This window comes from Hemiscyllium ocellatum, chromosome 31 (assembly GCF_020745735.1).
Source record: "Hemiscyllium ocellatum isolate sHemOce1 chromosome 31, sHemOce1.pat.X.cur, whole genome shotgun sequence".
NCBI classification, from domain to species: domain Eukaryota; kingdom Metazoa; phylum Chordata; class Chondrichthyes; order Orectolobiformes; family Hemiscylliidae; genus Hemiscyllium; species Hemiscyllium ocellatum.
This window is the reverse complement of record NC_083431.1, coordinates 41840557-41855263: the sequence shown is the minus strand read 5'-3', so window position 1 is coordinate 41855263 and position 14707 is coordinate 41840557. Positions and strand designations below refer to the sequence as shown.

General features: G+C 39.4%; 1 protein-coding gene across 1 annotated transcript in view; it reads right to left on the bottom strand.

Annotated features, from left to right (window-relative positions):
* tmem132e (transmembrane protein 132E) overlaps positions 1-14707 on the bottom strand; it is a 533792-nt gene that overhangs the window by 276201 nt on the left and 242884 nt on the right. The window contains exon 4 of the mRNA XM_060847811.1: positions 1004-1199. Within this exon, the coding sequence (XP_060703794.1) occupies positions 1004-1199 (196 nt within the window). The remainder of the gene's footprint in view (positions 1-1003; positions 1200-14707) is intronic.

Sequence of the window (14707 nt, the reverse complement as noted above, 5' to 3'; positions counted from 1 at the left end):
AAGATGCCACATTTGTATACGGAAAATTGTCAAGATCGTAGGAATGGCCGACAACAACATTTATTTTATTCATTATCTGATTATGGAACATACATAGAAATCAATCAATATCTGCACACAATAGATATTGTTTCTTATTGTATACCCAACTCTCTGTGCTACAAATAAATCAGTTAATTGTAAATAAGCTTCTATCCCTCCACCGTAATTTACTCTGCTCGTTAATTTATACTTATATCGTTGAAGAATTAACTGGAAGTTTTGTACATTGCATTCTAACCTATGATCAAATATAGATATCAAAATAGGTAAACAACAAATACTGATGTGAAATGCGGACAATTTTGTAAGTAATGCAATTACTTTTATTCCTCTACTGGATCCAAGAGTTGTACCAAAGTATACCTAAGATCTTGCCATAAGAAGGCAGACATTGTACAAAAACCTTTCACTGTACTCTACAAAAAAGTGCGTGACAATAAAAGGATATTCTGATTCCTAGGATACCCATATTCCACCCTTGACACTTCTTTACTTAAACCTCCAATGTTGGTGAACTGTCTTGCCTGTGATTCAAATTGCATAACTTGAAAATGAAATTCAGCCGCTAACTACGCTGAATAATAACTTGTTAAAGAATTGCAATGTTAACACAGATAATTTTAGGTGTGGTAATTTAGTTTTTTTTATAGGAGACTGTTTTATTGCATTATTTTACTTTCTGTTAGTATAGAATAAGAAAAATCAAGAAAATATGCAAAATTAGAACTTTAGTTCACAACAGTGGGAAAGGATCCTAAGATGGTGGTTCGTCTCATTTACCCATGTAAAATCCAGCCTAATATCTCCATACCTATGAATGTTAACAGTCTTTTTTTTATTATACTGGTAGATAAACTACTTACACTCAAAAATGTAGAATAAACCTCTCCAATATAAAGAACACCAAGATTATATCACTGGACATTGACCAATAAATTTTCAACATTGGGCACAAACTTACCATAGAGAGTGGTACAATAGCACGGATGTCTTTTTGGATCACTGCCAATTCTGTTACCACTTTGTCCAAATCTGGAGGAGGATTTTTCCCACGGTAGTCAACATGCCATTGAATACGTCTTGTCACTGACTGGCTTGTAAAATTTTCCATCTCGAAATTCAACTGAATGATTTCGTTGGGCTGAACACTTTCACTGCTAAGAAATTAGAAGTGAATACAATCAACTTAATGTTATATTCTGAAATTAAACATGTTAAAACAGTTTTAAAAGTATGAATCCTTCAATTTATTTACATATTTTACTTCCACCTGAGCTGAGGAAACTGTACCCCTAATCCTCTTACATGCTCAAGAACCACTCAACAGTAGTGTAATTATTTTCCAGAACTACAAACTGTAGGCCTGAGTTTCATATGGACATTGTTGCCCAAACCTCCACTATCCTCAAAAAGTTAAAGGTGAGCTTATCTCCACTTTGTATAGCAGTTGGGCTTTTCATTGACACAAGGTACAATCATTGCTCCAATCCAGCCTCTGAGAGCTGCCATTCAATTATATGGCCAGGGGCTCTCTAGACCCAGTGATGCCAGAAGAAAGATTGTTCTTTGCAAGTTCTGTAAGGAAAAGCTAACACACTTAACAGAAGGGTTGAGAACCACAGAGCACTAATTTTATGTGAATGGCTAAAAGAACAAACAGCCATTGCAGGTAGTCCCTCCCATTTGGGGCCAGATTTGAAGGTGAATGAGCTTCTTGTCAGGAGCAGGCTGGTAGTACTGGGAAAGGTAAACAGAGAACCGAGTTAGGGAAAGAAGTTTGGGGTGGCACCACCATTGGATACAGGTTGCTCAAGTAATAAGTATCTGTCTACTCCTCAGCTATCTACAATGTCCCCAAGTTCATCACATAGCCTGTGCAACCTTAGTCACTGATAATGTACGAGCAGAGGTGGACAGGCCTTGGGCCTGGAACCACTGCAATGTCACCCAGTTTTATACCTCCCCCACTGTGCCTGCCTTCCATGGAAGTGGAGGTAGGCAGAAATAGTAGGGATAAATTCCATTCACCTTAATTTCCTTTTTCCTACAAGATTTTAAAGTCCAAGCTTAATATTGACTAATTAATAAAATATCCAATTCTGGGGTTCACACATTGAGAATTATGTAAAGGTTTAGAGAGGTTACAGAAAATATTTGTGAGAATGATTTCAGGAAAGGAGCACTTCTGCTCCATTAATAGATTTTAGAAGTGAGTTTCTTCTCCTGAGAGAAGGAGGAGAGGAGATTTAATAGGGATGATCAAAACCATGAGCAGCCTAGACAGAGAACTAAGGAAAAGCTAACACACTTAACAGAGGGTTGAGAACCAAAGAGCATTAATTTTATGTGAATGGCTAAAAGAACAAACAGCAAAATAAACAGAATTTAGTTTAGCCAGCAAGTGGCTGGAATCTATTATGCACTACTTTGGAATGTGATAGAGACAAATTGAATTGTGACTTAACAAAGCTACTAGGTTGAAGGAAAAGGGCCTGCCCAGGACAGAGGTAGTGAGGCTGGACAGTGGAATAGAAAGCAAGACTGGTGAAGCCAGAACCTAGGGTGGCTGGCCAGGGGAAAGGATACCGGGGCTTGGAGTTGTGGAGCAATAAGTTGCAAAGCGTAAAGAGTAGCTGCTAAGAGAAGACAGCGTCTGCATAGGGGAGTGAGGAGTTACACAGGAGACTGGAAAGTACAAAGAGGGTGAAGATGATCAAAGTAGATGGAGTTGGTACAAAGCTGAGAAAGGAACTGGGAAGCATGAGATGGAGAACTGTTAAACCTTTCAACAAAAGTGTAGTGCAAGCCATTATGATGAATATTGTCATTTGGATAACTTAATACTAATTTCATAAGAAGTTGTGTTTATGTTTATCATGTCTCAAAATGTCTCACATTTTGTGAATCAATTAGAGTGACTGTGTTAGAGACAAATGTTTAACCATTTAGCTGTGACATCACAGTACATGTATAACATGTTTATGGGGATGAGATTTTGTGTACAGGTGTGGGTCTTATTTTTTAACAAAAACTTTTGTTGGTAACTTATGCCTGTTGTATTTATGTAGTAAGTGTAGGTTTTGAATATATGGTGTGTGTTATCACCAGACCCAGAGTGAAGTTCCCCAATTATGTCATGGTTCCAAACAGGATACCCAAAACTGAAAAGGTCCCAGGTGAGGCGGGAAGTATTGCTCCTCTTCTTAGATCACCTATCCCTTGATTACTTACCAATACAGGGTAAGCTGCTTTCTGAAACAAAAGATATGGCAAAAGTACTAAATGAACATTTTGCTTCTCTCTTTATCAAATTAGAACATAGTAACAATGGCCTGGTTGAAAACATGGGTGTTGATCACTCTAACAGACAGAATTTTATGCTGTCTGATAGAATGATCAAAACAGTGCCAATATTTCATTCCATTATTTCATTCATACAATGATTCACTATGCCTGTCAATTCCAAAAATTAGCAAAACATTGCCAATTAGCTATTAAAACAGAGGGGTGGATTATATGGAAGAAATGAAGAGAAGCAATGTCTTCCAGACTTGAATGTATGCTTGAAGATAGGCAGGTAGGCAGGACTTAAAAATCTCAAAGTCGTGGGGGTTTTGGAATAGTGTTAGGAGCTAAAGGCTGCACAAAAAGGAGGTTAAGTTGCTAGCTTCATTGCAATGGATCCTATAAAGCAGGTAACTCCTCCTCCTGCCCAACAGTAGCCAATAGTAGCAAAGCTGGCTGCCTAACTTCTAACTTTGCCAGCCATAATGATTAAACAGCAGACACTGAGATTGTGAAGTTACTATTAATTAGTTGCCTGTCACCTAATATGGAGGTGAGGGAAAGGCTGTGTGCTGACTACCCAATTTAAATGTTCCCCTACCTTTCTAATTTTGAAAAAACCTCTGGTTTACACAAAGTTCCCCACAGAATTCAAGCTGATAAATCTCATCATAAATATCGTTCTACTGTTTCATTTGTTAAATCTATCTTATTATAAAGCATCAATCAATGACTTTGTAACACAAAGACCATGGATAAATCTTAACCCCATCTCCTCCATGTTTCATTTGGAGATTATACTCCTTCATTAATTCTTCATGTGTCAATATCTCAACAATAAGTACAATTATTAGATTAAAGATGAAATACACAAGTAGACATCTAAAGTAGCTGGAGCTTTAAAATAGAATGACACTAGATACAAAGTGGTATATACAAGGAAGCTCTTTATACTATCAATCTGATGGTATTTTAATGACACACACACAGAGCAATAATTGCTCTTGAAGCCAATTTGTCTCTGCATCTTCCACAGTTATAGGCTTCTTGCATTAGTGTACCGTCTTCAGGTACTGTTCTATTTTAACTTCCTGCATAAAGAAGAAACGTTTCTTACAATTTCCTGGTTTGCAATTCAGATCCTATACCAAACTAAAAAGTCAGGAAGATTTCTCAGAAAGTTCCTGATTCCAGCCCCAACAACAGGGTGACAGAATACTGTGATCCACATGATTGGTGAGTGGGAAGTGGCTAGAGGGAATTCACATTCCTTAAAATTAGTTCACTTGTGGAATAAATGGAACATGTGATAGATCCTGTGGTTTACTGAAAAATATAACCAGAAGTCATGTATGTATGTATCGTTTTAGGCACACGTTATGAGTATGGTAGCATTTTACTTTCTCAAAAGAAAATTCAGTCACATATCTAGATTGATCTTTATGCAGCCAGTTTTATAAAGGCATATTGCAAATGGTCTCACAGGTAGCAATGACTTTCCATTATTTCATTCATATGATGGTTCACTATGTCTGTCAATTCCAAATATTAGCAAAAGCCCAAACTTTGAAAAAAGAAAACAGATTGAATCATGCTAATGATTCAAAAACAAATTAGAGTAAAAGGCTACAACATATGACAGTTAGCATTTCCCCTATGGTGAAACATAGCAGGAAGAAAAATTAGGTCCAGCAAAAGGAATTTAAGGAGATAGGCAGTAAATTAAAAAGCATGTCCTCTAGAGTTGTAATCTCATGGTTATGCTCCTTGCAACGTGCTAATGAGGCCAGATATAGGAAGATAATACAGCTGAATACGTGGCTGAGGAGCTGGTGTAGGAGGGAGGGATTTGGGTATCTGGATTATTGGGATCTCTTCCAGGGTCAGGTGGGACCTGTACAAAAACGAACGGCTGCACCAGATTGGAGAGGCACCAATATCCATGCTGCGACGTTTCCTCGTGCCACTTGGGAGCTTTTAAACTAATATGGCGGGGAGGTAGAAATTAGGGTGGCAGGTCATGATGTGAGGAGAAGGTAAGAGGCTAGGAGGACAAACAAGCAAGGCCTATAAAAAAAAACACACTAAGTAAGCTGAGAACAAGAAATAATGAAAAGCTGCTGAAAGACAGGGTAGAATGTCCAGCCAAATTAGAGTTTTTTTATACAAATGCATGGAGTATAAGGAAAAAAATTAAATGAGCTGCAGGCAGAGATTCAAATTGGAAACTATGATATAGTAGCCATTGCAAAGGCCTGGTTGCAGAATGGTCAGGATTGGGAACTAAACTAAACTATCAGGTTATAAGGTTTACCAAAGCAACTAGAGAAAATGGCAGAAGGGGTGGAATAACATGACTGATAAGAAACAAACATTCTCACAGATGTAATAAGAGAAAGCATCCAGTGGAGACTTTATGGTTGGAACTAAGGAACTAAAATGAAAATATGCGTCATATGTAAACTTCCTGATAGCAGATCAGAAGTGCTAGACTGTATAAATGTTGAAATTAGGCAATTATGTAGCAAATATACTGTAGTATTAATTGAGATTTTAATCTTAACAGAGATTGGGAGGAACAGATAAGCACTTGCCAGAAAGGTTGGGAATTTCTGGAGTTCCTGCAACTATATGTCTTGGAAATGACAAGGGGACAAACAGTACTGGATCTAATAAAGAGCAATTATAGCAATTTATTAATTAGTGACCTAGTTAATCATGAGCATTTGTCAAATAGTGATCATAACATGTTTGATTTTCATGTAGCGTTTGTAAGAGACAAGCAAAGATTAGATATTAAGAATTTGACTTAAGTAAGGCAGACTGAATTGAAGTGAGGCAGAGACTGTCTGCAGTAAACTGAAAAGCTCAGATAATATGTAAAACAAGCAAGGAATAGTGGAGGGTGTTCAAAGAAACATTTAATGCTATAATGAAGCAGTTTTTATCCATGAGAAGGAAAAGTTACACCTTACCAAAAGAACACAGCCACGGACAGCTAAGGAGGTAAGCAACAGTATAAAATTAGAAGAAAGGGCTTATAAAAATCCAAAGAACAGTAGATACCAGAGAATGGGGCAAATACAAAGATCAGCAAGTGGGCGACAAGCCGCTTAAAAGACAAGTTAAAAGGATTTTGTAAGGAAACTTGCAAGGACACAGAAGTCAATGAGAAGAGATTTTATAGTTATATAAAGGCTGAGGAAAGGGATATTATCAATGACCATGAGGAAATGGAAAACATGCTGAAGGACTATTTTGCTTCATAGCAGAAAAGGAGGAAAGCTTGCTAGAAGTGGGCGGCACGGTGGCACAGTGGTTAGCACTGCTGCCTCACAGTGCCTGAGACCCGGGTTCAATTCCCGACTCAGGCGACTGACTGTGTGGAGTTTGCACATTCTCCCCGTGTCTGCGTGGGTTTCCTCCGGGTGCTCCGGTTTCCTCCCACAGTCCAAAGATGTGCGGGTCAGGTGAATTGGCCATGCTAAATTGCCTGTAGTGTTAGGTAAGGGGTAAATGTAGGGGTATGGGTGGGTTGCGCTTCGGCGGGTCGGTGTGGACTTGTTGGGCCGAAGGGCCTGTTTCCACACTGTAACTAATCTAATCTAAAAAAAAGTCCCAAAATGATCAGGGACAGGGCATAAATAAAATTAGCTTAAGTAAATCCTCAAAAATGTGGAAATCAATGGAACTGAAGAGTGACAAATCCCCAGGACCTGATAGTTTCCATCTACAGGTATTGAAGAAGATAGGAGAGCATGTTGCTGATGCCCTAACCATAATCTTTCAGGATCGGGAGCTGTACGACTGGATTGGAAATTTATTCATGTTATTCCGTTCTTTAAGAAGAATGGGAAACTAGGGAATTACAAGGCCAGTTAGCCTCTCATCCATGGTAGGGAAACTGTTGGATTCTATCATCAAGGAAAGGGTAACTTCATTTCAAAAAATTTCAGTTAATCAGGAAGAGTTGGCATAGACTCATGAAGGTTAGGTCATGCCTGACAAACCTCACAGTTATTTTGAAGAGGAGACGAAGTGGTGGACAGACGACATTGTTTGTATGGACTTCCATAAGGCTTTTGATAAAGTCCCAAAAAAGAGGATGTTAGCTAAAGTGGAAGCCCATGGAACTGAGGGCAAATTACTCTCATAGAAAGAAAACTGGTTCAGAAAACAGCGTTGTAACAATGAGTAAGTACTTAAATTGGTATGATGCGATTAGTGGTGTCATGCAGGAATCTGTGTTGGAGTTTCAATTATTCATGATATTCATTAACAATTTGAATAATGGCAGAAAAAGTTAAATATGCAAAATTGTGCAGCGTTGTAAACAGTGATGACACAGCATAAAATTATAGCAGGATATTGATAGATTGGATAAATGGACAAAGCTGTGGCAGGTGGATTTTAACATAAACAAGTGTGAGGTTATCCATTTTGGACGAGAAAAAGATAGAGCAGGCTTTTTTTTTAGAAGGCACAAAGTTAAATACAATGGATGTCCAACAAGATTTGGAGGCTCAGATGCATAGCTCTTTAAAATACCACACACAGGTGCAGAAAATGGTCAAGTAAAATAATGGAATGCTAGCCTTCAGACATCATGGCTGGAATATAAGAATGCAGATGTTGGGCTTCAGTATACAAAACCCTATTAAACCCCACTTTGAGTAGTGTGAGCGGAATTGGGCACCAAACCTTAGGACGGATGTTTTGGCCCAGAGAGAGTTCAATGTTTTTTACTGGGATGATACTTGGAATTCAGGGGTTAAGTAATGAGAAGAGATTACACAAATTCAGCCTTTGTCGTCCAGAACGTTAGTGTTAAGAGGTGAGCTAATTAAAGTTTTCAGGGTATTAACAGGGTACATATAGATAAGCCATTTCCATTGGTTAAAGATCCTAGAACCAGGGACATAGTCTAAGAATGAGGGCCATCAGGAGAGGTGTTAGAAAGCACTTCTACACACAAAGAGTAATGGAAGTTTGGAATGCTCTTTCTCAAATAGCAGTCCCTGCTAATTTAATCTTTGAATTTAAATCTGACGGAGACAACATTTTTTAATAAGTAAGGGTATCAAGTGATTGGTAGGCCACAGATCAGCCACAATCTTATTGAAGGCAGAGCATGCTCGAAGGGTTGAATGGCCAACTCCTGTTTCTGTGTTCCTATTACCATGTTGTATCTTAGGCTACAATATAATCAATATTCAATCATGGAAAAAAAGACTTTGCCCGAAGAGAAAACAGCCCATTTTATTAGCATTTCACTCACCATCTTAATATTCAGTCATAGAGACGTACAGCATAGAAACAGACCCTTTGGTCCAACTCATCCATGCTGACCAGATATCCTAACCTAATCGAGTCCCATTTGCCAGCATGTGGCACATATCCTTCTAAACCCTTCCTATTCATATATCCATCCAGATGCATTTTAAATGCTGCAATTGTACCAGCCCCCACCATTTCCATACCCGCACCACCCTCTGTGTGAAAACATTGCACCTTAGGTCCCTTATTATCTTTCCCCTTTCCCCTAAACCTAGTTCTGAACTCCCCGACTCCAGGGAAAAGTCTTTGTCTACTTATCCTATCTGTGCCCCTCTTGATTTTATAAACCTCAATAAGGTCACCCTTCAGCCTCCGGCACTCCACGGAAAACAGCCCTAGCTTATTCAACTTCTCCCTATAGCTCAAACCCTCCAACCCTGGCAACATCCTTGTAAATCTTTTCTAAACACTTTAAAGTTTCACTACATCCTTCCGATAGGAACGAGACCAGAACTGCATGCAATATTCCAAAAGTGGCCTAACCAAGGTCCTATACAGCCGCAACATGAACTCCCAACTCCTATACTCATGCTCTGACCAATAAAGGAAAGCATACCAACATCTTCTTCACTATCCTATCTACCGGCGACTCTACTTTCAAGGAACTATGAAAATGCACTCCAAGGTCTTTTTGTTCAGCAACACTCCTGAGGACGTTACCATTAAGCGTGTAAGTCCCGCTCTGATTTGCTTTTCCAAAATGCAGTACCTTGCATTTATCTAAATTAAACTCCATCTGCCACTCCTCAGCCCATTAGCTCATCTGGTCCTTCACTACCACCACACAGCACTTGCAGTGTGTACCATCCACAGTATGCAAAAGTGACCAAGATTATTTCAAGCGCAACTTCCAAATCTGTGACCTCTACCAACTAGAAGAACCAGGAAGTTTTATGGGAATACCATAAATCTGCAAGTTTCCCTGACTGAAAAAAAATCTTGTTAATTTACTGTCAGTGCATCAAAATCCCTGAACTACCCCTCCCTCACAGAATTGTTGATGTATCTATAGCATAAAAACTGTGGTGGTTAAAATGCCAATGTACCTCACATCTTATGAATGGATTTAAAAGAAGCATTATGTACGGTTCTGGTCATTGCAAGTCAGTTGTCTGAGATCCAGTCAGAAGTCACATAACACCAGGTTATAGTCCAACAGGTTTATTTGAAATCAAAAGCTGTCACAGCGCTGCTCCTTTGTCAGGTGAAAATTAACGACAAATCAACAGTCTGACCAAAACCTTTGATCCAGACCTTCAAAATATTCTGTGAACCCTCATCTTGCGTATATCTCGCATAGGTGACTTCTACTGTCTTCCAAAGATACACAAAACCATACACCCAGACATCCCCTTCTATCAGGCAACAGGATTCTGGGTGAGAACCTCTCAGGCTATGGCGTGGGCATCTTGAAATCCATTGTACAAGGGACCCCCAGCTTCTGTCATGACACTACAGACTTCCTACAGAAACTCACCACCCAGGAACATTCCTTGTCACAATGGTCGTTTCGGCACTGTACACCAGGAACTCCTGTAACAACGGCATTGTGCAACAGCCTCAATACTCAACACTGATAACTGCCCATTCCTAGATGCCATCCTACAACTCATCCTCTTCATCCTTGACCACAATGTCTTCACCTTTGACAACCAGCTGTTCATCCAGATACATGGAACAGCCATGGGGACCAACTTTTCACCCCAATATACCCAACATTTTCATGCAGAGTTCAAGCAAGATCTCTTTGCACCACAGGACCTCCAAACGACGTTTTTTATCTGACGAAGGAGTAGCGCTCCAACAGCTTTTGATTTCAAATAAACCTGTTGGACGATAATATGTTGTGTAACTTCTGACTTTGTCCACCCCAGTCCAACACCGGCACATCCACATCATGTCTTAGATCCAGATCTTCTCTGCAAGAGTTCTTAAAGGTAGTGCCATAGACCAATATTTTGACATCTTCACAGAGTCATACAGAAACAGACCCTTTGGTACAACTCTATCAAGTTGACCAGAAATCCCCATCTGACCAGTCCCATTTGCCAGCATTTGGCCCATATCCCTCTAATCTTTTGTATTTTTATACCCATCCTGCTGCCTTTAAATGTTATAAATGTACTTGCCTCCCACTTCTTCTGGCAGCTCATTTTAGACACCCACCATCCTCTGCATGCTAAAGTTACTCCTCGGGTTCTTTCTAAAATTTTTCCTTTCTCACCTTAAACTCATGCCCTCTAGCTTTGGACTCTCCCACCATAGTAAAAAGATCAATGCTATTCACCCTATCCATACCCAACCTGAATGCATAAACCTCAATAAGGTCACACCTCAGTTTCCGACTCTCCAGGGAAAAAAAGCCTCTCCCGATAACTCAAGCCCTCCAGTCCCAGGAACATCCTTGGAAATCTTTTCTGCACGTTCAACAACATCTTTGCTATAGAAGGGCGACCAGCATTGAAATGAAGTATTCCAAAAGTTGCCTAACCAATATCCTGTACACCCTCAACATGACATCCCAACTCCTATATTCAATGTTCTGACCAAAGCACACATCTTACAACTTCAGCTTCTACATCAATGACCTTACCTCCACTATAAGGTCAAAAGTGGTGATGTTCGCTGATAATTGCACAGTATTCAGCACCATTCATGATTCCTCATTTATTGAAGCAGTCTGTGCTCAAATGCAGCAAAGCCCTGGACATTGTCCAGTGTTGGGCTACAACGTGGTGAGTCACTTCAGGCAGACAAAATGCCAGGCAATGACCATCTTCGAGAAGACAGAATCTAACATTGTTCCTTGACATTCAATGTTAACTGTAATAATCATCACAAAATTCCCCGGTGCCAACATTCTTAGGGGTTACTATTGATCAGATAGTTGGCCATAAGAGCAGGTCAAATGCTAGAAACCCTGCAGCAAGTAACTCAGCTCTTGACTTCCCAAAGCTTATGCACTATCCATAGGGAACAATTCAGGAATGTGATGGAATACTCCCTATTTGCCTGGATTAGTGTAGCTCCATCAACACTCACCACGTTCACAAACATCTACTCCACCCATCACTGGTGCTCAGTAGCAGGAGTATGTGCAATCTACAAGATTCATTTCAGAAATTCAGTGAGGGTCCTTACACAGTACTTGCTAAATCACAATCACTTCCATCTAGAAGGAAAAGGGCAGCAGATACATGGGAACACTACCATCCCCTTCAAGCCACTTGTCATTCTAACTTGGAAATATATCAATGTTCTATATATCAAAGTTCTTTCAGTGGTGCTGGGTAAAAATCTGGAACTTCCTCCCAACAGGATTTGTGGGTCCACCAACAATGCATGGACTGCAGCAGTTCTAGAATGCAGGTCACCACTGACTTCTCAATGGCAATTAGGCATAGGCAAAAAATACTAGCCCAACAAGTGACACCACACATTCCATGAATGAATTAATACAATAACTTCCAGGAAGGGTAAGGTGATGACAGATCCCATATTCAAATAAATAAAGACTTGTGGAAAATTAAAATGTAAAATTCTGTCCTGCAATTCTTTGCATTGATCACTGGGAAATTCTAACCTCTGTTAACAGACTTCAGAAGATTGAGAGATGGCTTACTGAAATATGTAAGATCTTGATGGAACTGAACAAGGTGAAAACCTAAAGGTTATTTCATTTTATGGAGGAGATCAAAACTAGAGGACATCGTTTATAAACAAGAAATCTTCCTTTTAAGTTAAAAATTAGGTGATTTTATTTTCTCTCAGGATCATCAGAATGTGGAATTCTCTTCTCTAGAAGCTAGTAGAAGCTAGATCGGAAAGTATTTTCATAAGCATATCCAAGAGCCAAATGGCCTTCCCCTGTTTCTAAATCTTGTGCCCCTACATCAAAATGATTTTGGGAATCATAGCAGCATTGATGGAAGATTGGTTAACCAATAAAAATCAGAGAATACAGATCAAGTGTGGCATTTTCAAGTCACCTAACTTTAACAGTTGCAGTTTCACAAGATCACTGGTGAAGTCTCAGTAATTTACAATCTACACGTCAATAAAGTCAAGATGACTTTTAAGAAATCTTTCTCAAGTGTGGAAAAATTCAGTCTCACATGTTTCTCCAGTCAATCATCAATACCTCTACTAATAACCTTGCTTTATCATTATATGTCCAATTTACAAAACCTTTATCAGTAATTCACCAATGTGACAAAGATGGTTAATAATTTTCTGTTCCCTCACAATAAACTTCAAACTCTCTCTAATGATCTAATTCTTGTTAAGTCTTTCTTATGAGTTTATTCTTCAGTTTATTGACAGCCTTTAAAATATCATTATCTTGAGGGTTTCTGTTTCCAGTTCTGAGCAACAACGCTCTATTGTAGCCTTTATTACATTGTGTGATCTATTTGAACTACCACTTCAAATTAAATATATGCTTACTGTGACAACTACTGAGATCTCTCTCTTTTACCATTGCAACTTCTTTTTTTAGTTTTTGATAGCTTTATGTGGCAGTCACTTCTGGATGCACTTTTATATACTTCAGTTTTTTTTTAAATCTCCACATTTTCATCCATTATGCCAGCCTGTGGACTTCATTTCTCGGCATTCATTCCAAATGTCCAACCATAATTAAACTTACCAGAAGCACTGTGTTCATTTGTCACATTGCCCTATCCCTAGAAAACCTCTGGAATATCTGCCATATAAGTCCCCAGTTTAGGTAATTGGTTGTTCAATGTGATAATTCTAACATATTTCTTAATATTGCTCACATTCCACTATAACTCCATGATCTATCACATTATGTTTCTCAGGACCTTTATCAGAAAGTTTGGATGCTTGAGCTACAAGGTGCCTCACTTAAAAATAAAAATGTTCAATTTTTTGGTGCACAATATTTGTAAGAAAATCCAAAGGTGTGTTGCATAATTAACTTATGCCATCCTGACAAGCCCCGGGGGGGTTCTCATACACTCAGCACATCAGGATTTTCTTCCTCGCACAAAGAGTGAGGATGTTAAAAAGCTTTTTCCCATGTACATCGAAGGAAGGTATGTTCAGCAAGCCCAGGAGAAGAGAGACTGGGTCTATTTTAACTTTGGTCCGAAGATCCTCGCTATTATTCCTGCCACAGCGCACCAATACCCACAGTACTTGTGGCATGACCACAAAAATGAATGAGGGTACCTATGCTTAGTTTACACTTGGGACACATTGGAGATGCTCCTTTTTCAAATTTCGCAAGATGAGCTGGGGCCAAATGAACCTTCAACTGCATGACGTGTGTCCTGTTACAGATCAAGATCTTTCTCGTGTTCTCACAAATGTCCTCCCATGTCTCAGAGGAGATCTCAACTCCCAGCTCTTTCTCCCAGACCTCACATAGTTGCTCAATATCATCCGAGGAACTCTCCCCATAGGTGGTATAGAGTACTAACCGAGAGAGTGCTCTTGGCATGAAGCACCCTCTTCTCTGTATCGGATCTGTTGGGGTTGATCAAAAGCATTGTGCTTTGTTGAATAAAGTCCCTAACCTGGAAAAAACAAAAAAATCTCTGCTGGACAATCCATACTTGCAGCAGCTCATTTGATCAAAAGATATCATGATCTCACCGTCAAACAAGTCATCCAGACAAGAGACTCCCTTAGTTGCCTAAAGTTTAAATCCAGGGTCCATTATCCATGGCTGGAATTACGGCATACCAACTATAGGGGTGAGAAAAGAGGTTTTAGATAAAAAGCCCTCACTCTGTCGCATTGCTCTCCATGCTTTGACACTAATAATAATAATTGGATTCTGACAGTATTCCATAACTTTCTTCATCGTATCCATAAACAGCAGACTAGTCAGAGGACACTTTGCCTGGGAGTCCTCGATATCCAACCATATTGATGTTGAGTTCTCAGAAGCCCAGTGACTCACAAAAGACAAACGGGAGCTTATTTGGTATCTCTTAATATCTGGCAAGTCTACTCCCACCAGCTCTTGGGTTGCAATTTGGCGAGCTTAATGAAGGGGCGCCTGTGATGCCAA